This window comes from Lampris incognitus, chromosome 6 (assembly GCF_029633865.1).
Source record: "Lampris incognitus isolate fLamInc1 chromosome 6, fLamInc1.hap2, whole genome shotgun sequence".
NCBI lineage: Eukaryota > Metazoa > Chordata > Actinopteri > Lampriformes > Lampridae > Lampris > Lampris incognitus.
In genome coordinates, this window is record NC_079216.1 from 1,867,764 (window position 1) to 1,895,645 (window position 27,882).

General features: G+C 46.0%; 2 protein-coding genes across 2 annotated transcripts; one reads left to right on the forward strand and one right to left on the reverse strand.

The window, feature by feature from the left end:
• Window positions 1-1,022: 1,022 nt before the first annotated feature.
• On the reverse strand, window positions 1,023-2,153 carry LOC130114744 (HAUS augmin-like complex subunit 8). Its single transcript, XM_056282644.1, has 2 exons — window positions 1,984-2,153; window positions 1,023-1,720 (listed from the first exon to the last, which is right to left on the reverse strand). The coding sequence occupies exons 1-2, from the start codon at window positions 2,090-2,092 to the stop codon at window positions 1,140-1,142; spliced, it is 690 nt and encodes a 229-aa protein (XP_056138619.1). The 5' UTR covers window positions 2,093-2,153; the 3' UTR covers window positions 1,023-1,139.
• Window positions 2,154-4,675: 2,522 nt separating this feature from the next.
• On the forward strand, window positions 4,676-27,654 carry dldh (dihydrolipoamide dehydrogenase). The gene is made up of 14 exons (XM_056281336.1): window positions 4,676-4,842; window positions 5,745-5,817; window positions 6,736-6,815; window positions 7,591-7,659; window positions 8,220-8,289; window positions 8,733-8,833; window positions 13,720-13,863; window positions 14,577-14,678; window positions 17,290-17,480; window positions 18,734-18,904; window positions 21,031-21,220; window positions 21,966-22,103; window positions 25,576-25,665; window positions 27,321-27,654. The coding sequence occupies exons 1-14, from the start codon at window positions 4,804-4,806 to the stop codon at window positions 27,384-27,386; spliced, it is 1,524 nt and encodes a 507-aa protein (XP_056137311.1). The 5' UTR covers window positions 4,676-4,803; the 3' UTR covers window positions 27,387-27,654.
• The last annotated feature ends 228 nt before the right edge of the window (window positions 27,655-27,882 follow it).

Consider the following 27,882-nt stretch of genomic DNA (forward strand, 5'->3'; position numbering starts at 1 on the left):
GATAGAGCGATGAACCCACTTAGAATGTTACAGGTGCATGTCACGTATTTGTTTGTAATTTGACAAATGTTTTTTGTTAAAAAGATGTCAAATCTGTTTTTGATTATTTTTTTGTTTAATAAACACTTGTTTTAAAAATTCAAAATTCTGTCTCTCTGTCTCTGTCTCTCTCTTTCTCTCTCTGTGTCTCTCTCTCTCTCTGTCTCTCCAATGTTTGTCTTTTCTGCAGGGCAAAAGAAACAGTTTTACAGTGTGGACGATTTGAAATGCTGCCTGGTTTTATAAATACTTTGTTGAACCACTCAGTGAGACGGTTGGGTGGTGGTCAGCAGGTGGACCGGTCAGTGAGACGGTTGGTTGGTGGTCAGCAGGTGGACCAGTCAGTGACACGGTTGGGTGGTGGTCAGCAGGTGGACCGGTCAGTGACACGGTTGGTTGGTGGTCAGCAGGTGGACCAGTCAGTGAGACGGTTGGGTGGTGGTCAGCAGGTGGACCAGTCAGTGACACGGTTGGGTGGTGGTCAGCAGGTGGACCGGTCAGTGACACGGTTGGTTGGTGGTCAGCAGGTGGACCGGTCAGTGAGACGGTTGGGTGGTGGTCAGCAGGTGGACCGGTCAGTGACACGGTTGGTTGGTGGTCAGCAGGTGGACCAGTCAGTGAGACGGTTGGGTGGTGGTCAGCAGGTGGACCAGTCAGTGAGACGGTTGGGTGGTGGTCAGCAGGTGGACCAGTCAGTGAGACGGTTGGGTGGTGGTCAGCAGGTGGACCGGTCAGTGAGACGGTTGGTTGGTGGTCAGCAGGTGGACCGGTCAGTGAGACGGTTGGGTGGTGGTCAGCAGGTGGACCGGTCAGTGACACGGTTGGTTGGTGGTCAGCAGGTGGACCGGTCAGTGAGACGGTTGGGTGGGGGTCAGCAGGTGGACAGGTCAGTGAGACGGTTGGGTGGAGGACTTGAGCTGTGGGACTTACCGCAGGGCATGATTACTGCAGTCTTTTTACTGCAAGCAACTCACAGCCAGGGATTCACACTGAGAAGCCAACTGTCGCCTGCTATATATACCTGAGGATTGTTGTTGTTGTTGTTGTTGTTGTTGTGTCGTAGTGTTGTTATTCTACGTGAAGTACACTGAGCGAACCAGTCACATTCCAGACCCACATGGCCAGTAAACATGGTTCTGATTCTGATTCTCTGAGACTGTTTTTTGTTTTCTGGGCTGAACTGTGTGCTGACAAACTGAAGATGGCAGCCCCGAAAGCTCAGAGGGCGCCCCTGAAAGGTGCTGGCTGATGTCTTTAGAGACAGTTTTCGTGTCTCTGAGACCCTCCAGAGAGGTGCTGTTGTCCTGCTGATCTCCCTGTGTGCGCTCTACCAGCAGCTTCTCCATCTCCTTTAGACGGGACTCCACTTTAACCAGGAATTCCCTTCTGCCGCCCTGGCTGTAGAAGTTCTTCATAGGCAGCGCATGGCGGGCGGCGTCAGCAGCTGTGGCGAAGGACTCGCAGTTCTCCGTGAACTGCCGAGAAGCTTCGGCCGAGGGACTTAATGCAGCAATCTGCAAATCCAGAAGCTTGTGCATCTGCTGACGATCCTTCTCCATTACGAGATACTGCCGTTTCTCCTCCTGGACTTCTGCATGCAGCCTCGTCTCCTCCTCCATCACCTCCAAGTTACTGGCCTCTGCCTTGGCTTTCAGTGTCTTGGTGCTGGTCTCCATCCTAGCTGTGAAGTAGGCCAACAGGAGCGCTTGCATTTCAACGATACCTCTGTAACTTTCTGGTTTTCTCTCTAGTTCAGCTGCTTTCTGACTCACTTCTTTGTCTTTAATGACTGAAATGTCAACATCGGGGCGAATGCAGGATCCATCAGAAAACATGGACTGCAGGAAACTTTCCCCAGTACTGATGGTTCTAGAAAACTAGAGGTGGACTTTTCACCACATGTTGGTAAAGCCTAATGAATAAATTTGAATAGTTTGACTGGACCTTCAGTTCTCTTTCCTCTTCTCTTCTCCTCCTCCCATATCCATCCACAAGTCTTTGGATCCTCAGGCTTTCCCCCCTCAAAGGTAGTAAACTTGTTGTTTACCGTCATGTCCTGAATCCACTTCCCAGGCCGGTTCAGACCTGCAGCAGCACAAACAGACCGGACGGGAGGCGAGGTGGTGTTCTGAAACTGTCTCCAACTCTGCACATGCTGCGTTTTATATAAACCCCCAGCTGGACCACATCCTGCACACAGTCACAAACAGTCTCACACACACACACACACACACACATTCTGCACACAGTCACACACACACATTCTGCACAGTCACACACACACACACACACACACACACACACACACACACACACACACACACACATCCTGCACACAGTCACAAACAGTCTCACACACACACACACACACACACACACACACACACACACATTCTGCACACAGTCACACACACACATTCTGCACAATCACACGTGTTCTACACACACAGTCTAACACACACACACACATACACACACACATAAACACACAAACACACAGTCCGTGGTGTCAAGCAGAAAATAGAAACATCCCAGCAACCTCACCAACCATTCAGACCCAGAGTAATGACGTCACACTGTGTGTGTGTGTGTGTGTGTGTGTGTGTGTGTGTGTGTGGTCCCATGGCTCAGGCACCTGGGGATGTGACAGAGCTCCTGTCAAGTAAAGACTTTCCTCTTGGACAGTCAGCAACAATACCGGACTTGTTTCAGCGGAACTGTCTCCATGCAGGGGAGCTGGATGTTGGATGCTGGGGAGCTGGATGTTGGATGCTGGGGAGCTGGATGTTGTATGCAGGGGAGCTGGATGTTGCATGCAGGGGAGCTGGATGTTGGATGCTGGGGAGCTGGATGTTGGATGCTGGGGAGCTGGATGTTGGATGCTGGGGAGCTGGATGTTGGATGCTGGGGAGCTGGATGTTGGATGCAGGGGAGCTGGATGTTGGATGCAGGGGAGCTGGATGTTGGATGCTGGGGAGCTGGATGTCGGATGCTGGGGAGCTGGATGTTGTATGCAGGGGAGCTGGATGTTGGATGCTGGGGAGCTGGATGTTGTATGCAGGGGAGCTGGATGTTGGATGCAGGGGAGCTGGATGTTGGATGCTGGGGAGCTGGATGTTGGATGCAGGGGAGCTGGATGTTGGATGCAGGGGAGCTGGATGTTGGATGCTGGGGAGCTGGATGTTGGATGCTGGGGAGCTGGATGTTGTATGCAGGGGAGCTGGATGTTGGATGCTGGGGAGCTGGATGTTGGATGCAGGGGAGCTGGATGTTGGATGCTGGGGAGCTGGATGTTGTATGCAGGGGAGCTGGATGTTGGATGCAGGGGAGCTGGATGTTGGATGCAGGGGAGCTGGATGTTGGATGCTGGGGAGCTGGATGTTGGATGCTGGGGAGCTGGATGTTGGATGCTGGGGAGCTGGATGTTGTATGCAGGGGAGCTGGATGTTGGATGCAGGGGAGCTGGATGTTGGATGCAGGGGAGCTGGATGTTGCATGCAGGGGAGCTGGATGTTGTATGCAGGGGAGCTGGATGTTGGATGCAGGGGAGCTGGATGTTGGATGCAGGGGAGCTGGATGTTGCATGCAGGGGAGCTGGATGTTGTATGCAGGGGAGCTGGATGTTGGATGCAGGGGAGCTGGATGTTGGATGTTGGATGTTGAAAACTTTGCGCGGATACTCAACACGCGTATTTTTACAAGTTTTTAAAACACTTTTTCATCCATATGAACAAAACCACTCACAGCAGCCCCTTATTTCACGCAGTGGACCGGAGAGATGCCACACCATGTCCAGTGGACCGGAGAGATGCCACACCATGTCCAGTGGACCGGAGAGATGCCACACCATGTCCAGTGCCATCTTACACTGGTCTTCTCAAGCACGAAACGGGTTGTACTGCTATGAATTAAAGTTCTTTTCCTTACATCCATCTTAATATTCTGCTCCTCATCTGTTGAGCACTTTCATCAACACTGCTGACGGTTTCCGAAAAAAACCTCTGTCTGTCTGTCTGTCTGTCTGTCTGTCTCTCTGTCTGTCTGTCTGTCTGTCTCTGTCTCTCTCTCTCTCTGTCTATCTGTCTGTCTCTCTGTCTGTCTCTCTCTGTCTGTCTGTCTCTCTCTCGCTCTCTCTCTCTTTCTCTCTCTCTCTCTCTATATATATATGTATAACATTAGCAGCTGACGAGTGCACGACGCACGAAACAAGCTTGTACTGCCATGTACTGAAAGTTTTTTTCTTACATTATCCTGAAAGATGATATTGCTAATTTAAGGTTACTGACAGCTGACGACTTTGCTTATGATTTTTCGTTTTGTTTTGTTTTTTTATTCATTTTTTATCTTTAATTTCTTTTAACTCTACTTCCTCCCCCTTAGGTGAAGAGTACATGTTGCTGTTACCACAGAATAGGAAGTACGTGTTGCTGTTACCACAGAATAGGAAGTACATGTTGTTGTTACCACAGAATAGGAAGTACGTGTTGTTGTTACCACAGAATAGGAAGTACGTGTTGCTGTTACCACAGAATAGGAAGTACGTGTTCACGCCCTGTGCTCTGTATTCATCCGTTTAGTCTTGCGTCTGATTCCCTTTGACTGGGCTGGGAACAAATAACAACAACTATTTCACAACCTGTTTACCGAACGTTGGGATGACGTCATATGGAAGCGACGCAGGCTTTTTCCTGGCTTGGTAGCGAGCATGCGCAGATTGCGGAGTCCTTGGCCGGCTGAGTCGTCCTGAGAGCGGACAGATTCAGAATGCAGAGCTGCAAACAGCTGTACCGTACCCTGGCCACGGTAAGGAAAGACCCCCTGGTCCAACTCTACCGGCTACACGGCACCAGGCAGGCTGCTGGGATTAGTTGTTGCTCATTTGATTCCAGTTTTGTGACGTTATTCGGTTTTACTGGCGCCGTGGCCCTGCTAGCAAAACGGCTAACAGTTATGGTAGCGTTAGCTCGCCAAGTTAGCGAGACGTGCTGGCTTTGCTCGTGTTGTAATTTAGGACACAGCCTGCTCTCCTTCTGACCTCTGACCATGCACACCAGATGACCTGTTACTTGCTCCACAGTGGTACTTTCCCAAAATAATGTCTACCCTTTGCTTTCGAGTAGACCCAACCTACGTCTCTACTGACAGATCAACGAAGCCTCAGTCCATGTTGATCCTCGGAAGGAATTTGTTTTGCACCATAGCAGGACAACACACTGTAGCAGAGAGCACACCACACAGTGTGACATGGCAATAGAATCATTACACAATCCTGCATTTGCAGAAAGTCTTGAAAATCCTTAAGAAAAACTAATATTCAGTTATCCAAAGGAATTGAATCAAGTGCAACTGGACTTGGTTATGTGACCTGGATCAATGAGAACATTCACAGACATAATATTCAGTTAGCAGTGGCGATCTGGTCCACAGACACTTTGTTGCATGGTGTGTTTAAAAACCCATATTCAATAGTTATTAACGTTATCCAAGTAACTAGTCAGTTTTATATTTTTCACATGGTAACCAGGCTGTGTGACCCATGACGTTAGGTTATCTGATTTGCACTCTGCTATTATTTGGTCGCCTTTCTTTTAATGCGAGTAAACGTAGCAGACCCAAAACTGGTATTTATGTCTTGGTACTTGGTTTGTTGCCTTCCTCTGATATGTCTCATTTTCCTCTTTGTTTTCCCGGCACTGCACCCACAGCGCGGCCACCTCTCCTGCAAACTCCAGGGTGCGTCAGTTCTGTCTGTCAGAACATATGCTGACAAAGCTGCAAGTAAGCTGAGATTTATGACCCCCAATCTACTTAGCTGATAGTACCAGCATCCATCTCAACATGGGTCAGAGTGTAAATGCACAGACAGCATGAAACTTCTACCATAACACAGTGTTGATTTGTAGCATTGTCTGTTCACTGTTGGGGGGGGGGCACATGTATGACAGGGAGAGAGAAATATGAATCAGGCTTTTGGCTTCAGTCATGCTGATTTGTGAGACATGTCTCGTTGTTGTCCATAACTTTTCTAACTTACATGAGCCAACCACTCGGTGAGATTCTAAGAATAGAGTAAGACGTCCAAAATTATCAATGGTTACCTGGCAAACTGGTACGTCAACAGGATGGAAGCTGTTACTAGAAAGTAATGGTAGGGCATCTGGGTAGCGTAGGGGTCTATTCTGTTGCCTACCATCGCGGAGATCATCGGATCGAATCCCCGTGTTACCTCCAGCTTGGTTGGCATCCCTACAGACACAATTGGCCGTGTCTGCGGGTGGGAAGCTGGATCTGGGTATGTGTCCTGGTCACTGCACTACCGCCTCCTCTGGTCAGTCACGGTGCCTGTTCAGGGGGGAGGGGGAACTGGGGGGAATAGCGTGATCCTCCCATGCGCTACGTCCCCCTGGTGAAACTCCTCACTGTCAGGTGAAAAGAAGCGGCTGGTGACTCCACATGTATGGGAGGAAGCATGTAGTAGTCTTCAGCCCTCCCTGAAAAAGAAAGTAATGGTAATTTTCTTTACCATACTAGCCAGTCTACCCAGCCTCACCCAGTAAACCAGAACGCATCTTTTCAAAGTGCGGTCATTCTGTTGTTGTATCAAGAGCATGCATGTGTGCCTTGCACCAACTTGTCCTTGAACAAGTGAATTAGTTGTCTGTCTGTAGATAAAGTGAATGTGTTGTCTTTCTGTAGTCGATGCTGACGTGACCGTGGTCGGCTCTGGTCCGGGTGGCTACGTCGCTGCCATTAAAGCAGCCCAGCTTGGCTTTAAGGTATGACAGATAATACAGAATAATTATGAGTCTCAGAATGTTTTAATTATGATAGGAATTCAGTTTAATGTTGACAAAGCTTCTTCTAAGATTGTCTTTTTTAAGAATTTATAAAACCACTTGAGTTGAAAAGTGGGATTGTAATGCTGTGGACCTAGTCGGCTTTATTAAATGAAAATATAACCCCCGGCACACAAGTTGATTTATTTTTAGACCAGTGATTCTTTACAACAGCAGGAAACACTGGTCAGTCGGCCATTTCAAACAAATTCCGGTAACACTTTCTATGAAGCTTGCATCCATAATGCCCTATAAGGGCATTAATAATGTCTTATAATGTAGCTATAAGTCATTATAAGATTCATTGCAACCATGTATACGCCCTCATAACACCTCATAACCACCTTATGATACATTATGTCAATTTAAATAGGATTTATGCATTATAAATGTGTCATTGTTAGCCTGTTTATCTGTCAAATGTCATAATGCATTGTAATACATATTATAGGAAAGTATGGGCGTTATAGATGCTTATAGGGCGTTGTAGATGCTTATTGGGCGTTATAGATGCAAGCTTCATAGAAAGTGTTACCCAAACTCCCATTGCCATCTCATTTACAAATCCCTTAGTGGTGATTTGTAAATACCAGCAGTCAGTACTGAGTTAGAAATGATAAATCTGTGTTCATAGGCACCACATGTGAAAATAACACAGGTGTGAAACCGTCATGATTTATATTGCACATTTTCCTGATGCTGTTTTCTGTCATAGACGGTCTGTGTTGAGAAGAATGTCACGCTGGGTGGGACCTGCCTCAATGTCGGCTGCATCCCTTCAAAGGTAATTGTGTTTATGCTGTATTTAACTGGTTAACTGTTGTGTTAGAGTGTTATGCTGTATTTAACTGGTTAACTGTTGTGCTAGTGTTTGAGCCACAGTAGTGAAGAAGGAAGGGCAGTCTGACACGTCTGTACTGAAATGTAAACTCATCAGTCCTGCTACAGACATGTCACAGTGGTATGAAGCATTTATATAGTAGGTTTGCTTCTTTAATTTTTGTGGGAAATTGAAAATTAAAATGTCACCAGCCATATGAATTTTGATAGTTATTTTATCTTTCTTTTCACTAGTAGAACTATTTGTTCAGGCACCAGTTAGATAAGTTACGTCCTCTGGAACTCAAATTAAACACAACGTTGGGTAACAGTAAGTCACTTTTTCCATCAGGTGACTGGGATTTCTTTTATTCATCATGTATCCAAATGTTTTCATACTGCAACTCTGCAGTGGGTCTGTGGATCACTGAGTCTCTGATTTTCCAGATGATCCGCTGACCTGCTGTAATTTTAGTGGGAGCTGGGATATAAAAGGTGACATTTCTGTCCTGTTTTACTCTGTAGGCTCTGCTTAACAATTCCTACCTATACCATATGGCTCACGGAAAGGACTTTGAAAGCAGAGGCATTGAAAGTAAGAAGTCTCATTAACCGGAATGGCTTTGGTTCAGCTGGTCCTGTTGGTCTCGGGGGCGACAGGCATCTGTACTTCTAGGATTACGAATTCTGTTTCTTATGTGGCGCAGAGCATGACATGAACAATGCCAAATAAGCTGTCAAAGTCAGATGATACCATTTCCCCTACTGACCCTGCCGACATTTTTTCTCAATCATTTACGACAGTGTTCTGACCTTCACACACACACACTCACCCCTGCACCAGTACACAACATGTAATGGCAGAGTGAAAGCCAGCAGAACCAGGGACACACCCCTGCACCAGTACACAACATGTGATGGCAGAGTGAAAGCCAGCAGAACCAGGGGACTTGATGACTGAGCTTATATTGAATCAGCATGATAAATCATGGTCAATTTAATTTCTTAAAGACTGAGTGTTTGTCTCTTGTCCGTCAGTCTCGGGGCTCTCGTTGAACCTGGAGAAGATGATGTCGCAGAAGAGCGGTGCAGTCAAAGCCCTAACAGGAGGCATCGCACATCTCTTTAAACAAAACAAGGTCAGACCTTTTTCACTGCACTCACATCCTGCACAGAGAGCTGGTCTTATTTACAGTTTCTTCAAAAGCATCTTTCCACCATTCCCCTTTCCTTTAGCTGTAGTATTATCTGAAGACGACTCCGGTAAAGCTGCTCTCTGGTGATTTCAGTGGGGTGTCAGAGCACATTGTGAGAGGAAGTAGAGGGAATTACTGACTGCTGGCTGGTGGATTATCACGTCAGTTCTTATTTTGCAAAAGCTCAGTTATAGAGAAAGTCTGGGGGGCAGACAGCTGCCCTGTCCTCAGTAGGGCTGTCAAAATTGGCCAAAAATGATGTTCGATTATTCCTTCTAAAAAAAACAGGTTGGAGCCCATTCGACTATATTTTTGTGCATTATGTCCATAAGAGGGCGAGCCAGTACAGCGAGAGACATGATGACTCGTAAATGTGTATTTATTTCACTGTAAACTACTACTACTACTACTACTACTTTTGGTTGCTCCCGTTAGGGGGCGCCACAGCAAATCATCTGTTTCCATCTCTTCCTGTCCTCTGCATCTTCCTCTGTCACACCAGCCACCTGCATGTCCTCCCTCACCACATCCATAAACCTCCTCTTTGGCCTTCCTCTTCTCCTCTTCCCTGGCAGCTCCATATTCAGCATCCTTCTCCCAATATACCCAGCATCTCTCCTCCACACATGTCCACACCATTTCCATCTTATCTCTCTTGCTTTGTCTCCAAACCGTCCAACTTCTTTTAAAAGATCTACATACTACACATCACAAAATAAAGAAGTAAATTGATGTCCTATACCGTAAAACTTCATTTAAAGACCATAGACACGTCCGGGTAGCGTGGTGGTTTGTTCATTGCCTATCTACACGGGGATCGCCGGTTCAAATCCCCGTGTTACCACCAGCTTGGTCGGGCGACCCTACAGACACAATTGGCCGTCTCTGCGGGTGGGAAGCTGGATGGGGGTATGTGTCCTGGTCGCTGCACTAGCGCCTCCTCTGGTCGGTTGGGGTGCCTGTTTGGTGGGGAAGCGGAACTGGGGGGGGGAACAGCGGGATCCTCCCACACGCTACGCCCCCCTGGTGAAACTCCCCACTGTCAGGTGAAAAGAAGCGGCTGGTGACTCCACATGTATGGGAGGAGGCATGTGGTAGTCTGCAGCCCTCCCCGGATCGGCAGAGGGGGTGGAGCAGAGACCGGGACGGGTGGAGTGGGGTGATTGGCTGGATACAATTGGAGAGAAAAAGCGGCAACCCCCCCCCCCCCAAAAAAAAGAAATGAGAACGGGTTGTCTTGGAGCGAGATGATGACTGGTAATTGATGATGATGTTTTTAAACAGAGTAGGTAATATTCATACTGGTTTAAACAGACAGCTTGATAGTATCTTGGTAAGCTAACTGTAGCTTACATAGCTTGCATACGACTTTATCTCAAGGTTCCACAATTTTTGGTTTTCTGACCAAAATGCGAAGTGTTTCCAAACGGGGCTTTGTAGATTGTTTGGAGTGAAAGTCACTCTGTCTGCGGCCGAGCTGGGGTGTGAAGAGTCTCTGCCGTCTTCACCACACGCTTGTTGTGGAATTATCCGCTTGTTTCAGCTTGACTTACATTTCATTTTCCACTAATGAAAGTGACGTTGTGTGACTCCTGTCCATCATGCAGCGTATTCAGTGCAGCGGCCAAGGCCCTCGCAAGTATTCATGAGGCAGACGGCCACAGTAGTGCTGCTTTTTTCACAAATGAATATTAATTTTCACACTCGAATGTCTTTTTTTTTTGTACAATTCGGTTATATATTCAAATTTGGAATATTTATTGACAGCCCTCAGCCACGCATGAGCACACATTTAAGGGTCCAGACATACCAAACTGAGCGGCGACGAAGGTTGACTGTTGTGTCGCCTCACGTCGCCTGCCGTCTCGGCCACAAAGTAGCACCTGAACACACCGCAAAGACTACAGCCCGCGGCCAACTAGCATGTACGTTCAGCGCTGATTCACTAAGCTGAACAGCCAATCAGAGTGATCTCTCTCACCGACAGGCTCCACTGATTCAACATGCTGAATCGGCCGAAAAGCTGCAGACAGGGGTCTGACTAGTGCCGACGGTGCGAGACACACCGCAAAAACTAGGGTCACAGACGCTCACCGATGGCCGACATTGGCTGACGGTCGACCGTCGGCCTGGTGTGTCAGGACCCTAATGGAGCTGTCCTGTCATTACACTTATGTGAGATTTATTTTTGTTATCTTCCTCCCAGCATGGTCAAGTTCCAGGAAAGGTAGATTTGTGACAAGGTTAACAAGACATGGTTGTAATCCAAGTGTTTGAGCTCATGTTAGAACATCCCAAAACCCCACAGAAGGTCCTGTTGGCCGGTTTAATGGAGCGCTCGTCCAATAGGCAGTCTTAACTCTGGATTTACTCTGCTGTTGGTAACCGGGTGGGTGGATCTCAGTGTAAATCTGGTCATTTAGTTTGGAAGGTTTATTACAGCAGACACAATGTGTTCTGCCAGATAAGTACGACTTAAACCAGAGACACCAAAATTACAATTTAATCTGTCTAATAGTACACAGTGATCAGTGGTGTGAAAGGCTGCACTGAGGTCCAGTAGTAGAAGCACAGAGGTGGAGTCAGAGTCCATAGCTAGTAGAAGATGGTTCACCACTCTAGTCAGAGCAGTTTCAGTGGAGTGACAGGCCCGGAAAGCCGATTGAAAAGGTTCATATAGATGGTTTTCTTCTATATGGGTGGAAAGTTGTTGATACACAACTCTCTCTAGTACTTAAGAAAAGAATGGAAGATTCGAGACTGGTCGATAGTTATTGAGAGACCCTGGATCGAGGTGCGGTTTCTTAAGTAGAGGTTTGACCACAGCTGTCTTAAAGCTGTGGGGAACAGTGCCAGCAGTAAATGATAAATTAACAATGTCTATCTAGCATTGTAGGTCCCAGAAGAGGCCAGAGGTCTTTAAACAGTTTTGCTGGTAAAGGGTCAAGTAGGCAGGTAGTTGGTTTAGAAGCTGACACGAGCTCAAAGTATCAAGAAGAGATAGTCTCAAAAGCTGTAATAACAGGACTATTAGGACTCATTGTACATGACCGCATGTAATCTGCACGTGATGGTGTGCGTCTTGTCAGTATTTATGACGTGTGTTGGTGACATCATTTCCTTCGTGAAGTTCGTTGCTCTGTCCTAGAAACACACTAGCGTCCTCCAGTGCAGGCAAATAGTCTAAACTTGATTTGTGATTATGTCCAACATGTCTGGGTACAGACGCCGTTACAGACGCACCGTGACTACCACCGAGGCCTTGCAGTATTTACAGGCATTGGACAGCAGCCATTTTAAATTGTTTAAAAATAGTATTAAAGTTGTTAAAATGTTAATTTTTGTGTCAGTTTCTTAACAGATATACTAACATATGTAATGCATTAATATCTCAACTGGGTATTAATCTTGACACAATATAGAGTTTAACACTGGCCGCCATGTTGACCACCCATGGTGGTTTTAGGTAGGAGTGAAATCCTGGTGGTTCTGGTGTTAGTGTTGATTAAGTGAGAGAGATACGCTGCTTTTACAGCAGATAAAGCACATTTGTATTTCAATAAACACTCGTGCCACGATAGGTAAAAAAAACTTCCAATTTTGATTTTCACCATTTACGTTCCAGTCTCCTGCAGGCCCACTTAAGAGCATGAGTCTCATCATTAAACCAGGGTGTAGGCCTCTTTAGTTGCCTACCTCTGGTAGCGAGAGGTGCAAATGAATCAAGGAGACTAGAGAGGGCCACATTTAAGTCACTAGTGAAATTTTCAACAGAGTCAGTCACTACAGTGAAAGGAGCCAAGACTCCATGCAGCTGCTGGCCAAATGCAGCTACAGTGGAGGGACCGATATGGCGAGTGGTAATTACATCTGTGCTGACATTAACTGGACAGGCCATAATGCTTCACATGTGATGAGAAAATGATCTGACACAGCAGATGTGGTTGGCAAGACATCAGATCAGAAACAGCTATCTCTTTAGATAAAACCACATCAAAGGCGTTACCACTGCAATGAGTTGACTCTTGAACAAACTGAGTGAACCCAAAAGTACCAGCTAGTGCCGGAAAGGCTTTACTTAGAGGATCAGCAGCCTTATTCACATGAATACTGAAATTACCAAGAATTAGAATCTCATCAGAGGGAGTAACAAGACCTGAGACAAATTCTTTCAAGAAATAGTAACAGCCAGGAGGCCGATAAGAGTATCACAATCTGGACTGAGCCGAGACACTACAGAAACACTTACACTCCACAGCTTCGGTCCTCGGCCTTTGCGAACATGTATACTGAGTTTACTCCGTGTGACGTGAGAATACGGATATTAGTGCTTTCGCTCAGTGTCGAGAGAAAGCTCGAGCTCTCCACTCCTGGTCACGTGAAAGTACGAGGATACTGCAACACTACCAGAGGGGCACTCCATCACCATTTTAACCCTTTGCTTCCTGTTCTGTCTCAGTCACTCCAGTAGCAATAATAAACGACATTGCATTTCATTAAGTGTTTTGTTTAACTACATGTCTACCCAGGTAACAACAGGTTCTTTTCTTAAGCTGGTTTAATGGCTGTATTCTTATCATGGATTACACGTGTTTTATTTCACATGTAAAAACTGTTTCAGCCTGTGAGAAGATGGAAGGTGAGTGTATTGATGGACTTGAATGATGTTGTAGATCTTATTTGTTGCTGTATGGTAGAAAGTGCTGTGACTGCTAACCACAAAGTCCTGCAGTGTTTTGGAGAAGAGAAGTCTGGGTTGATGCTCCACAGGGCTGGATTAGGATGTCTCTGCATGGCTAGTCCTCATAGTCTGCTGTCCCTCCACTCAGGTGACTCACGTCAATGGCTTTGGGAAAGTGACGGGGAAAAATCAGGTGACAGCTATGTCAGCCGATGGCAGCCAACAGGTCATCAACACCAAGAACATCCTGATTGCCACAGGGTCAGAGGTCACACCCTTCCCCGGGATCGAGGTACCACTCATTTGGACAGTTTATACCAGTAGCCCCTTCACTGAGTAGCACAGTGTGTATTCAAGTACGTGACTGGCTGTTAATGGGTCTTCCAGAGTACAGCTGTGTGTTAATCTGTGCCAACAAGGTGACAGTGGACAACAGAAACTTCTAGTATCTGCTTCCTGAACTTGCTGGCAGTGTCAACATTTTAAAAACAAGCCAGTCATAGAATGACTGTAAATGTACTTTCAAAACCAAGTCAAAGCTGCACAATTAATATTGGAACTTGATGCCCAAAGAGCACATGGTGAACATTGCTGTCATATTTACACACCTGTACACACTTTTACACACCAGTTTAAACTCAGTTTCAGCGATATTTTGCCATACAACAATTGAGAGATTTTGAGATACTTTTATTGATCCCGTGGGGAAATTCCTCTCCGCATAAAACCATCCTAGCTGTGTAGCTAGGAGCGGTGGGCAGCCTCCATGCAGCACCTGGGGACCTACTCCAGTTATTTCTTTCCATTGCCTTGGTCAGGGGCACAGACAGGAGTACTGACCCTAACATGCATGTCTTTCTGATGATGGGGGAAATCGGAGCACCCAGAGAAAACCCACCACAGACACGGGGAGAACATGCAAACTCCACACAGAGGACTGCAGGACATTATCAGGTTATATTTCAGTTTTTGAAAGTGATTTTTGTCTTTTTTCTCTCAATCTAGATTGATGAGGACACGATTGTGTCATCTACAGGTGCTCTGTCTCTCAAGAAAGTTCCAGAAGATCTCATCGTCATTGGAGCAGGAGTCATCGGTGTGGAGCTGGTCAGTATGACAGATCTCCACATGGAACCATCTGCTGTGACTTCCGGCTTTTCAACCATAAGAATTTACTTTTAAGGGGGCGTCCGGGTAGCGTGGCAATCTCTTCTGTTGCCTACCAACACGGGGATCGCCGGTTGGAATCCCCGTGTCACCTCCAGCTTGGTGGGGCGTCCTTACAGACACAATTTGCCGTGTCTGCGGGTGGGAAGCCAGATGTGGCTTTGTGTCCTGGTCGCTGCACTAGCGCCTCCTCTGGTCAGTCAGGGTGCCTGTTCAGGGGGGAGGGGGAATTGGGGGGGAATAGCGTGATCCTCCCACGCACTACTTCCCCCTGGTAAAACTCCTCACTGTCAGGTGAAAAGAAGTGGCTGGTGACTCCACATGTATGGGAGGAGGCATGTGGTAGTCTGCAGCTTTCCCCGGATCAACAGAGGGGGTGGAGCAGCGACCGGGACGGCTCGGGAGAGTGGGGTAATTGGCCAGGTACAATTGGGGGGAAAGGGGGGGTATTTACTTTGAGGCATCAAGGTGACTCTTAAGGCCTTTACACACTGGGGTTGTGACTAATAAATGACAGGAAAATGCGCAATACTCGCCTGCGAATATTTCTTATCAAAACTATTCATACCGGCACCAACACGAATGTGCCCGTAATTCTGTCAAAGCAGGAAACACTGCATCCAGCTGCGTACATATCAGAATACTTTATTAGGCTCAGTTGGCTCTGAGACTTAGAACAGATCTGATTTTAGGAGGAGGAAAACTTCTTGAGATGAACATAAATCCAAATCTTTTCTACCTGGCTGTCCACAAAAACATCTTGTTACATGGCTGTGCCACCGCACACTGTCTTACTCTGGGTGCCACCGCACACTGTCTTACTCTGGGTGCCACCGCACACTGTCTTACTCTGGGTGCCACCGCACACTGTCTTACTCTGGGTGCCACCGCACACTGTCTTGCTCTGGGTGCGTGCATGTGTGTAGGAGCTGTGTTTCTCCTGCATGTAAGGTGTAAACGTATAGGCCATTTATTGTGACTGTCTTGTCTGTTGTCCGTCTCTGCTCATCATTAGTATGCAGGCTACAACAAGGCTGTGTGTGTAGGTTGTGTGAATGCCTTGCCTGGCTCAAACCTCAACAGGCCCACCCGCCATCGTCATTAGGATATGTGACATGACGTCCGTTCCACAAAACAGGAATGGTTGATGCCTTTACTGGTGTTGTGAAAGCTCAGAGAAATCAATCTTGTTCCAGAAGAGAAATATGACTTTTTCACCGTGTAATATTCACATTTTGTGTTAAAGTAGTTTTGACAAAACCGTTCGAAAAAATATATTGACATGTGAATTAATCGCACAAAAAATGCCCCAGGTGTATAAATAATAATAGTAATACATTTTATTTGTGGGCGCCATTCAGAGCACTCAAGCACACCTTATAGAACACAGTAAAAAACAAAACAAGCAGCACTGTACCAGACAGCACAAGATCAAAACAAAGCAGGGTTGACAATAAAAAGTTAACACAACAGATGAGTATAAAATCATCATCTGCACAAAACCCAATGGAGCATGGATCAGACTGAATATGGCAGTTTGATAAAGGCCTTTACCCAGAACACATTGATCAAATGGAATTCCTCTGCTGACATAATTTGATTGAATTATTGTGAGAGAAAAGAAATACATAACAGATTTTGATTTTTAAAAGTTGTCATATTTCTAAATAACTACTGTAAAGAGCTGTAGCAACTCCAGAGGTATAAAGTTGATCAGCCACAGCATGAAGATATGGGAAAGAGTGATAGAAACTAGGTTAAGAGGAGAGGTGGTGATCAGCGAGCAGCAGTATGGTTTCATGCCTGGAAAGAGCACCACAGATGTGATGTTTGCTTTGAGAATGTTGATGGAGAAGTATAGAGAAGGTCAGAAGGAGTTACATTGTGTCTTTGTAGATTTAGAGAAAGCATACGACAGGGTGCTGAGAGAGGAGGTGTGGTATTGTATGAGGAAGTCGGGAGTGGCAGAGAAGTATGTAGGAGTGGTGCAGGATATGTATGAAGGCAGTGTGACAGTGGTGAGGTGTGTGGTAGGAATGACAGATGGGTTCAAGGTGGAGGTGGGATTACATCAAGGATCGGCTCTGAGCCCTTTCTTGTTTGCAATGGTGATGGACAGGTTGACGGACGAGATCAGACAGGAGTCTCCGTGGACTATGATGTTTGTGGATGACGTTGTGATCTGTAGTGAGAGTAGGGAGCAGGTTGAGGAGAGCCTGGAGAGGTGGAGGTATGCACTGGAGAGAAGAGGAATGAAAGTCAGTAGGAGCAAGACGGAATACATATGTGTGAATGAGAGGGAGGACAGTGGAATGGTCAGGATGCAAGGAGTAGAGGTGATAAAAGGTGGATGAGTTTAAATACTTGAGGTCAACTGTCCAAAGTAATGGGGAGTGCAGAAGAGAGGTGAAGAAGAGAGTGCAGGCAGGGTGGAGTGGGTGGAGAAGAGTATCAGGAGTGATTTGTGACATAAGGGTACCAGCAAGAGTGTACTTGTGACTTTGGTGGTGTTCTCTGATGTCCTGGGTGTGTATGTCCTCCTGTCCTGCAGGGGTCAGTGTGGCAGAGACTGGGCTCCAAGGTGACAGCGGTTGAATTTCTGGGTCATGTGGGTGGTATGGGTATCGACATGGAGATCTCTAAGAACTTCCAGCGCATCTTGCAGAAACAGGGCATGAAGTTTAAGCTCGGCACCAAGGTCCTGGGAGCCAAGAAGAGGCCCGACGGAAAGATCGATGTGGCGTGAGTAACGCTCCAGAACTTTCACGACAAGCCTGGAAAGTTCTGGAAAATTACTTTTATCATTTCAGATATGAATCTGTTGAAGTTTGGAAAGCTTGTGGGGATTTTTATTGCTTGTGTTTGTTTTTGAGATGCAGGTGACTACACACTGAATGTAGTTGTGGATTCAGTGTCATCTCACAGTCTATCTGAACATGATGCTACACCACCACTAATGAGTGGTCGTGTAGCATAGGGCTGTCACAATCATGACATTTTAGGTGACGATTAATTATCATCCAAATAATCACAATTAACGATTTGTTTATTTTTTTATTTGTTTGGCCCCCCTTTTTTTGTCTCCCCAATTGTACTTGGCCAGTTGCCCTAGTTTCTGAGCCGTCTGTCTTTCCAAGTTCAGCGAATTGGGTGGGGTGGTGAATCTGTAGATGGTTTAAAAAAAAAAAAATGTGTGGTAGTAGCGCTTTTGACCCCACCACCTTTTTTCTGCAAATCTGACAAATCGCCTCCTCCAAGTTATTGGGCTCTCCTTTTTCATTTGGCTTAAAACCAACATGTGCCACAGCGCTGCTGTGGTTGGTGTTTGGCTTCGCAAGGTCTGTGAAGTCATTCTTGTTTTTAATGCTCTTTTTGTTTTAAATATCTATTGTGTGCTATTTGTTTTTATGTGGCACTGAGGTCCTTGTGAAACGTAATTTCATTCCCTTGTATGTCTGAGACATGCATATGAGGCAATGACAAATAAAAGCAGTCTAAGTGTAACTACGTTTGTATGTCCATGATGTTCATGTCAGCAGATGCTCGTCCAAATGCAGTCGTTGAATATTATATGTAGAATATTCAAGGCTCAGCGTTTTCGGTTTTTATTTTTCAAAGCCATCCAGCATGCCAAATTTTGCCAGAAGAGGACACTGTTACATAACCTCACATGAACAGGAACAACTTTTGGATCCGTGGAAACATAAAATCTGGGTGAAAATCAGTTTAAAAATCTGGGTATTTTTCGGTGAAAATCGGTAAAAACCGAAAACGCTGAGCCTTGAGAATATTATATATAGAATATTATAAAATAATATAGAATATTATAGAATATTATATATAGAATATTATAGAAGAATACATACTATTATATAAAATATTATATAGAATATTATAGAATATTATATATAGAATAATATAGACTATTATATAGAATATTATAGAATATAGAATATTATTCATGATAGCATTTCTGTTCTCCTGTTACCCATCAGGGTGGAGGCCGCAGCTGGCGGGAAGAATGAGACACTAACCTGCGATGTGCTGCTGGTGTGTATCGGCAGACGGCCCTTCACCATGGACCTGGGCCTGGAGTCTGTGGGCATTGAACTGGACAACAGGGGTCGCATCCCCACCAACAACCGGTTTCAGACCAAAGTTCCCAGGTACACCATCTTAGCTGGAAGAAAAGAATACCTGGGCTACAGTACACTTACTACAGTGGTGTCGTTTAGTTGCTGGTGCTGCTACCTTTTAATATGGCTGGTAACTGGTATTACCACCTCTCAGCACTACATGGTGTCGCTGACCTTGTTCATTTGTTCATTGTTAATCCTCCAACATCATGTTGCACTTGGACCCTGAAAGTTTGGACACTCTTCTGCTGGTGTTGCACTAACTGATCAAATTCTAAACACTGATAATCTAGACAGACAGATGGGTGTATTACTGATATTCTTGAGAGAGAAAGAGAGAGAGAGAGAGAAAGACGGGTGTATTACTGATATTCTTGAGAGAGAGAAACAGGTGTATTACTGATATTCTTGAGAGAGAGAGACAGATGTATTACTGATATTCTTGAGAGAGAGAGAAAGAGAGAGAGAGAGAGAGACGGGTGTATTCCTGATATTCTTGAGAGAGAGGTGTATTAATGATATTCTTGAAAGAGAGACAGGTGTACTACTGATATTCTTGAGAGTGAGACAGGTGTACTACTGATATTCTTGAGAGTGAGACAGGTTTATTACTGATATTCTTGAGAGAGAGAGATGGGTGTGTTACTGATGTTCTTGAGAGTGAGACAGGTGTATTACTGATATTCTTGAGAGAGAGAGATGGGTGTATTACTGATGTTCTTGAGAGTGAGACAGGTGTATTACTGATATTCTTGAGAGAGAGAGAGATGGGTGTATTACTGATGTTCTTGAGAGTGAGACAGGTGTATTACTGATATTCTTGAGAGAGAGAGAGAGATGGGTGTATTACTGATGTTCTTGAGAGAGAGAGATGGGTGTATTACTGATGTTCTTGAGAGTGAGACAGGTGTATTTCTGATATTCTTGAGAGAGACGGGTGTCATTTTACTGCATGATGTTTTTCAACAAGCCTTCCATAACAAGCCTTCCATAGGTATTCAGTCATGTGTCTACAGGTTTTCAAACCAGCCTAACGCGTACAAGGTGCTGTCACTTACTAGTCTTCCTCCACCTGGTTACTAGTTTTCCTCCGCCTGGTTACTAGTCTTGCCTGGTTACTAATCTTCCTCTGCCTAGTTACTAGTCTTCCTCTGCCTGGTTACTAGTCTTGCCTGGTTACTAGTTTTCATCTTCCTGGTTACTAGTCTTCCTCCATCTGGTTACTAGTCTTGCCTGGTTACTGGTCTTCCTCTGCCTTGTTACTAGTCTTCCTCTGCCTAGTTACTAGTCTTCCTCTGCCTGGTTAACACTACAACAACCATGGCGGTCATTTTGACGGTTTGGGATTTTCAAAGTTTAACAGCTTTGTGATAAAAAAGATGCAGACCTGCTGCTCCCTGAATTCTCCTAAAACTGCACATATTTGTATTAAAATTAGTTTTAGATCAGTCGCACAAAAAAAGTTATAAGATCTCCTAAAACGACCATCAGCGGTCAACATGACCGTCTCATAATCTGCGTGTGATGGTGTGCATCATGCCAGTATTTATGACACGTGTTGGTGACATCCTTTCCTGTGTGAAGTTTGTTGCTGTGTCCTAGAAACACACTAGCGCCCTCCAGTGCAGACAAATAGTCTACACTTGATGTGTGATTATGTCCAACATGTCTGGTTGCAGACGCACCATGACTACCACAGAGGCCTTGCAGTATTTACAGGTGTTGGACGGTGGCCATTTTAAATTGTTTAACAATAGTATTAAAGTTGTTAATTTTGGTGTCAGTTAGTTTCATAACAGAGATACTAACATATGTAACGTATTAATATCTCAGCTGGGTATTTATCTTGACACAATATACAGTTTAAACACCGGCTGCCATGTTGACGCCCATGGTGGTGTTAGGTAGGAGTGAAGTCCTGGTCGATGTAGTGTGTTAGTTAAACCAGCTGGTTTAGTGTTGGGTTGGAATGAAAACCTGCATACATGTGACCTTCCATGACCTACATGTGACCTTCCATGACATACATGACATACATGTGACCTTGTGATCTTGCATGACAAGTGATCAGACATCACTGCTCTACACTGATAGACACATTAGTAAAGGACTTGTGTCTCTGTCCTCCAACTTCTCCACCCCCCCCCCCCTTCCAGTATCTATGCCATTGGAGACGTGGTGGCGGGTCCCATGCTGGCCCATAAGGCCGAGGATGAAGGCATCATCTGTGTGGAGGGCATGGCGGGTGGAGCTGTGCACATAGACTACAACTGTGTTCCCTCTGTCATCTACACACATCCCGAGGTCGCCTGGGTGGGCAAGACGGAGGAGCAGCTTAAAGAGGAGGTTTGTGTGTTCTTGTGTGGTGATACTAAATATTAGTAAGTAGTAAATGATGTAGTAGTAGTACACAATATAGAATTATAATACCAGAAACCTGTCAGGTATGTGTTTCTCTTTTCTCCCGAGATGTCCACATTATTTTAAGATCAGACCAACCAAATCATCAGTCTGTCAGCTGTTGTGTACGAGTCTGACAGACTACTGTGTCAACACAACTGTTGTGTACGAGTCTGACAGACTACTGTGTCAACACAACTGTTGTATACGAGTCTGACAGACTACTGTGTCAACACAACTGTTGTATACGAGTGTGACAGACTACTGTGTCAACACAACTGTTGTATACAAGTGTGACAGACTACTGTGTCAACACAACTGTTGTATGCAAGTGTGACAGACTACTGTGTCAACACAACTTTCATCTCTAAAACACAAGCAGTAACAATATTATGACATAATGCGATAAAACATGTTTTGATATAAATGGAAAGAAAAAAAGTCGTTTTCCAAAGTTTTTTCCCTCTAACATAAGGACTGAAGTGTTTAGATTCACAGCTTCGCCCAAGTTGCTGTGCAGACTTCAGACACGGGGTGGCGACATTTCACAGTGTTCGTTTGGAGTTATTTTTCACTCTGTAAAAGTGACCCAAGTTATGTGGTCCTTCATACGTGGTGACTGATAAGTAATGTGTCCCTCACCTCTCTCCTCTTTCTCCCCTCTTCTTTCCTGCCTCCCTTGCTTCTCCAGGGCGTTCCCTACAAGGTGGGAAAATTCCCCTTTGCTGCAAACAGCCGAGCCAAGACCAACGCGGACACAGACGGCCTGGTGAAGATCCTCAGTCACAAGGAAACAGACAGGATGCTGGGATCACACATCCTGGGATCTGTAAGAACCATCCCTCTCTCCAAAGATACTAGAACAGACAGACAGGAAAACGTTTATTGTCCTTGTGAATTTATTTGATGTGATATTTTTTAAGTTTGCTTCCCTCATTGAGAGCATCAAGAGGTGTAAACAGTTAAAGTACCACACACGCTCCATAATCCAGGTAATAAAACCACAGAAGGTTGAATCAGTTCATCTGGACACAACGTTTACTGACAGATACGTTTCATCATCATCTAAGTGACCTCTTCAGTCTCACCTGACTGCAGGTACCCCACCCTTATAAACAATACAGTGACTGCAGGTACCCCACCCTTATAAACAATATTGACTGCAGGTGTCCCCACCCGTATAAACAATACAGTGACTGCAGGTACCCCACCCTTATAAACAATACAGTGACTGCAGGTACCCCCACCCTTATAAACAATACAGTGACTGCAGGTACCCCCACCCTTATAAACAATATTGACTGCAGGTGTCCCCACCCGTATAATCAATACAGTGACTGCAGGTACCCCACCATTATAAACAATACAGTGACTGCAGGTACCCCACCATTATAAACAATACAGTGACTGCAGGTACCCCCACCCTTATAAACGATACAGTGACTGCAGGTGTCCCCACCCTTATAAACAATACAGTGACTGCAGGTGTCCCCACCCTTATAAACAATACAGTGACTGCAGGTACCCCCACCCTTATAAACAATACAGTGACTGCAGGTACCCCCACCCTTATAAACAATACAGTGACTGCAGGTACCCCCACCCTTATAAACAATATTGACTGCAGGTGTCCCCACCCGTATAAACAATACAGTGACTGCAGGTGTCCCCACCCGTATAAACAATACAGTGACTGCAGGTGTCCCCACCCTTATAAACAATACAGTGACTGCAGGTACCCCCACCCTTATAAACAATACAGTGACTGCAGGTACCCCCACCCTTATAAACAATACAGTGACTGCAGGTACCCCCACCCTTATAAACAATATTGACTGCAGGTGTCCCCACCCGTATAAACAATACAGAGACTGCAGGTGTCCCCCACCCGTATAAACAATACGGTGACTGCAGGTGTCCCCCACCCGTATAAACAATACAGTGACTGCAGGTGTCCCCACCCTTATAAACAATACAGAGACTGCAGGTGTCCCCCACCCGTATAAACAATACAGTGACTGCAGGTGTCCCCCACCCGTATAAACAATACAGAGACTGCAGGTGTCCCCACCCGTATAAACAATACGGTGACTGCAGGTGTCCCCCACCCGTATAAACAATACAGTGACTGCAGGTGTCCCCACCCGTATAAACAATACGGTGACTGCAGGTGTCCCCACCCGTATAAACAATACGGTGACTGCAGGTACCCCCACCCTTATAAACAATACGGTGACTGCAGGTGTCCCCACCCGTATAAACAATACAGTGACTGCAGGTGTCCCCACCCGTATAAACAATACAGTGACTGCAGGTACCCCCACCCTTATAAACAATACGGTGACTGCAGGTGTCCCCACCCGTATAAACAATACGGTGACTGCAGGTGTCCCCACCCGTATAAACAATACAGTGGCTGCAGGTACCCCCACCCTTATAAACAATACAGTGACTGCAGGTACCCCCACCCTTATAAACAATACGGTGACTGCAGGTGTCCCCACCCGTATAAACAATACAGAGACTGCAGGTGCCCCCACCCGTATAAACAATACGGTGACTGCAGGTGTCCCCACCCGTATAAACAATACAGTGACTGCAGGTGTCCCCACTCTTATAAACAAGACAGTGGTGTAACGACCCAAACCAACCACCAGTTTCATATGCAAATATGGGCGTGACCATTAACTAGAGTTACAGTGGTCATGTTTAGTATTCACAGAGGATTGGGGAATAGTTGCAATCACAGCATTGTAAGATGGTGACAGATGTACTCTTACCCCCCCCCCCTACACACACACACACACACACACACACACACCGGTTCAGGGTTAGGGTCATTCCCTCATCATATAAACATAGATGGCCTCTTTGACTTCCCGTTAAGGTTAGGGCTATCAAGGAAGTGCACATCCTCATTCCTGACAGATTGGCCACTGGTCTGTAGATGGTGTGGACTGTGGAGTCCTGGTCTGTAGATGGTGTAGACTGTGGAGTCCTGGTCTGATGTGTTAGCTCTCCTGTGTTGTGTCATCCTCTTGGCCAGCATCTGTTTAGTTGGGGGGTATCTGCAGTCACTGTATTGTTTATAAGCTTCGGGTACCTGCAGTCATTGTATTGTTTATAAGGGTGGGGATACCTGCAGTCAGGTGAGACTGAAGAGGTCACTTACATGACGATGAAACGTATCTGTCAATAAACGTTATGTCCAGATGAATTGATTCAACCTTCTCTGAGTTAAAAGTACCAGAATGTCACCTTGCACCACCTCAAATATCCAAGATGCTTCTGGTAGTGAATTGCCAGTGAGACGTAATTAAAAGCCCCAGTGTTCGTTTCTAGAACAGTGCTATAGCGGGTAGAGCTGTCCAAACACGATTCAAAATGATTTGTTCTGCTTTTTGACTCACACAGTCTGTTAAACGTCCATCCATCATCCAAACCGCTTATCCTGCTCTCAGGGTCATGGGAATGCTGGAACCTATCCCAGCAGTCACTGGTCAGCAGGCAGCGACACCCTGGACAGGCCGCCAGGCCATCACAGGGGGACGTAGCGCGTGGGAGGATCACGGTGTTCCCCCCAGTTCTCCCTCTCCCTCAAACAGGCGTCCCGACTGACCAGAGGAGGCGCTAGTGCAGCGACCAGGACAATTACCCACATCTGGCTTCCCACCTGTAGACACGGCAAATTGTGTCCGTAAGGATGCCCGAGCAAGCTGGAGTTAACATGGGGATTCGAGCTGGCTATCCCCGTGTTGGTAGACAACAGAGGAGACTGCTACGCTACCCGGACGCCCCCTTAACAGTAAATTCGTATGGCTGAAAAGCCTGAACTCAGAGCAGCTGGTTCCGTGTGGAGATCTGTCACACTGACCAGCTCCACACCGATGACTCCTGCTCCAGTGATGATGAGATCTTCTGGAACTTTCTTGAGAGACAGCGCTCCTGTAGACGACACAGTTGTCTCCATTAAACGTGTTTCTGAAAAACACTGAGGGGAGATAGCAGCAGTACAGTTTCTGAATGTGACACAAGGCTTCATTTTCATTGTTGTTCTGCGTACCAGTGGAGAGGAGGTGTTGGCTAACTTGGATTCTAGACAGATGTGCAGCAACTTCAGCTAAACTGGCTGATGAAAGAGTCAGACTGACTGAAGTAGTTTCTGGTAGTTGGAAGCTTTAGCTATGTACCCTCTCCCTACGTACATCTAGCTTTCAGGAGCCAGCACTCTTACACACACTGAGGTTTCTGTGCTGAATAATGCATAAAAATGAGTTGTATTTTCTCCCCCTCTCCTCCAGGGGGCAGGAGAGATGATCAACGAAGCGGCGTTGGCTATGGAATATGGGGCTTCCTGTGAGGATGTTGCTCGAGTGTGCCACGCCCATCCCGTGAGTAGAGATGCAACACATACAGGGATTTCTGTGTAAATAGACAAACTGGAATGTATTCATGTGCCCCCCACTGACGGACCGGGATGGGACTAATACTAGCTTACACCAGTCAAGCTCAGTACTTTTTAAAATGAACTGGTAACAGAACCACTGCACTCAAATGTGGACCAGTAAAAGAAGGACTGGACTGTTTGATATGAACCAGTAACAGAATCACGTGAAGTCCAGGGGCCGTATTCATGAGACATATCAAGGTTAGAAGTAGTTCATAACTGGCTGATTTAGTAGCAAATCCTGTAAATAACAGACACGTCAGTCTGAGTCCTAACAGTCACACCAGTGTTTTTTGGTTTGGTTTTTTTTTTTACCCCCTTTTCTCCCCAATTGTACCCGGCGAACTACCCCGCTCTTCCGAGCCATCCCGGTCTCTGCTCCACCCCCTCTGCCGATCCGGGGAGGGCTGTAGACTACCACATGCCTCCTCCCATACATGTGGAGTCACCAGCCGCATCTTTTCGCCTGACAGTGAGGAGTTTTACCAGGGGGACGTAGCGCGGGGGAGGATCACGCTATTCCCCCCAGTTCCCCCTCCCCACTGAACAGGCGCCCCGACCAACCAGAGGAGGCGTTAGTGCAGCGACCAGAACACATACCCACATCTGGTTTCCCACCCGCAGACACGGCCAATTGTGTCTGTAGGGACGCCCGACCAAGCCGGAGGCAACACGGGGATTCGAACTGCCCGTGTTGGTAGGCAACGGAATAGACCACCACGCTACCTGGACGCCTCACTCCTGTGTTTTTTGGCTAAGAATGATTCATGAAGCATGTTAGCTCTAGAACTAGCTCTTACATGTGCCAGATGTTAGGAGACCAGATCAGTGGTCCCGGAAGGGGGAGCTGCCATCAACACAGCTGCTGCTGTTGGACTGGAAGCTGATCCCAGGTCCAAATGTGTTACTTTCTTCCATGGAAAGAAAGTAACATTTATGGTTTCCATTTATGTTAGTGATGTGTCAGGCTCATGTCTGTCAGCCGTGGTCGTTCCACATTATTAAAAGAAAAGGCAGTATTTTTAAGACAACACAGGCTATCTAAAACTTATTTAAGGAAGTGCCAGACCCCAAATTAAAGCTATGCCTTTTTTTCATCCATGTAATAAGTGGCACTTAAATGTTCTTTATAATTAATGTCTTTATTTGACTATGACAACATGAGTTGTCCTTTCTGCCATTCCACTGTTAGTCTACAGTATAGACCACATTGTTAGTCTGCCGTATAGACCACATTGTTAGTCTACCATGTAGACCACACTGAAATCCCAAGAGTTTCAGGATCCCGTCCAATCAAAACTTCCGTGTTTTTTTTCCCACATTCCCTGTCAGCCAGTCACTGTGGGCATAGCAAGTGAGCAAACCCATGAAATACTGTCTCCATGGCAACGGGGTCAACCCCACTCTCTCCTCTTAGCTTAAGACTTCACCCAGTTCTTCACTAAAAGTTTGTCTTGACAGCTTCTTGCATCAGTTTTAAAACGTAACTTTTAGCTAGGAACTTTCAGTACCATCTGGGGGTTCTCTCTGTGTCTCTCTCTCTCTGTCTCTCTTTATTCATCTTTGTTCATCCCCCCCTCTGTGTCTTTCTCTCTCCAGACTGTGTCTGAGGCCTTCAGAGAAGCCAACCTGGCTGCGTCCTTTGGGAAAGCCATCAACTTCTAAAGCTCTCGGCGCTCACACACCGTGTACATAGCCGCTGTTTTCCATGCCAACACTGGCCCACAATCCTCTCTGTCTGCACATTTTAGTGGGGCCTCAGCCTACATTTAACCTCGCTGACCTGCAACCAGGACTCCTCTGCACACACACACACACACACACACACACACACCCCACACACACACACACACCAAACAAAAGCTGTACTGCATTTAGTTGTCTTATTTAACTGTTCTCAATAAAGAAATAAAGGGGTTTGGGTGGTAAATACTGACTGGAGATCAGGTGTTTTCATTATCTTGGGGGGGGAAATTACTTTCTGTGGAGTTTGTTGTTTAATGCTAACTTAGGTTCATATGGATGGTTTTCTTCTATATGGGTGGAAAGTTGTAGATACACAACTCTCTCTAGTACTTTAGAAAAGAATGGAAGATTCGAGACTGGTCGATAGTTATTGAGAGACCCTGGACCGAGGTGCGGTTTCCTAAGTAGAGGTTTG

Bases quoted from the DNA above. Each gene is read 5' to 3' on its own strand.
- LOC130114744 (XM_056282644.1), bottom strand. From the start codon at position 2,092: ATGACGGTAAACAACAAGTTTACTACCTTTGAGGGGGGAAAGCCTGAG. The intron at 1,721-1,983 runs GTCCAGTCAAAC...CCTACTTCACAG, and splicing joins AAGAGGAAAGAGAACTGAAG to CTAGGATGGAGACCAGCACC.
- dldh (XM_056281336.1), top strand. From the start codon at position 4,804: ATGCAGAGCTGCAAACAGCTGTACCGTACCCTGGCCACG. The intron at 7,660-8,219 runs GTAATTGTGTTT...TTTACTCTGTAG, and splicing joins TCGGCTGCATCCCTTCAAAG to GCTCTGCTTAACAATTCCTA. The intron at 25,666-27,320 runs GTGAGTAGAGAT...TTCTCTCTCCAG, and splicing joins GAGTGTGCCACGCCCATCCC to ACTGTGTCTGAGGCCTTCAG.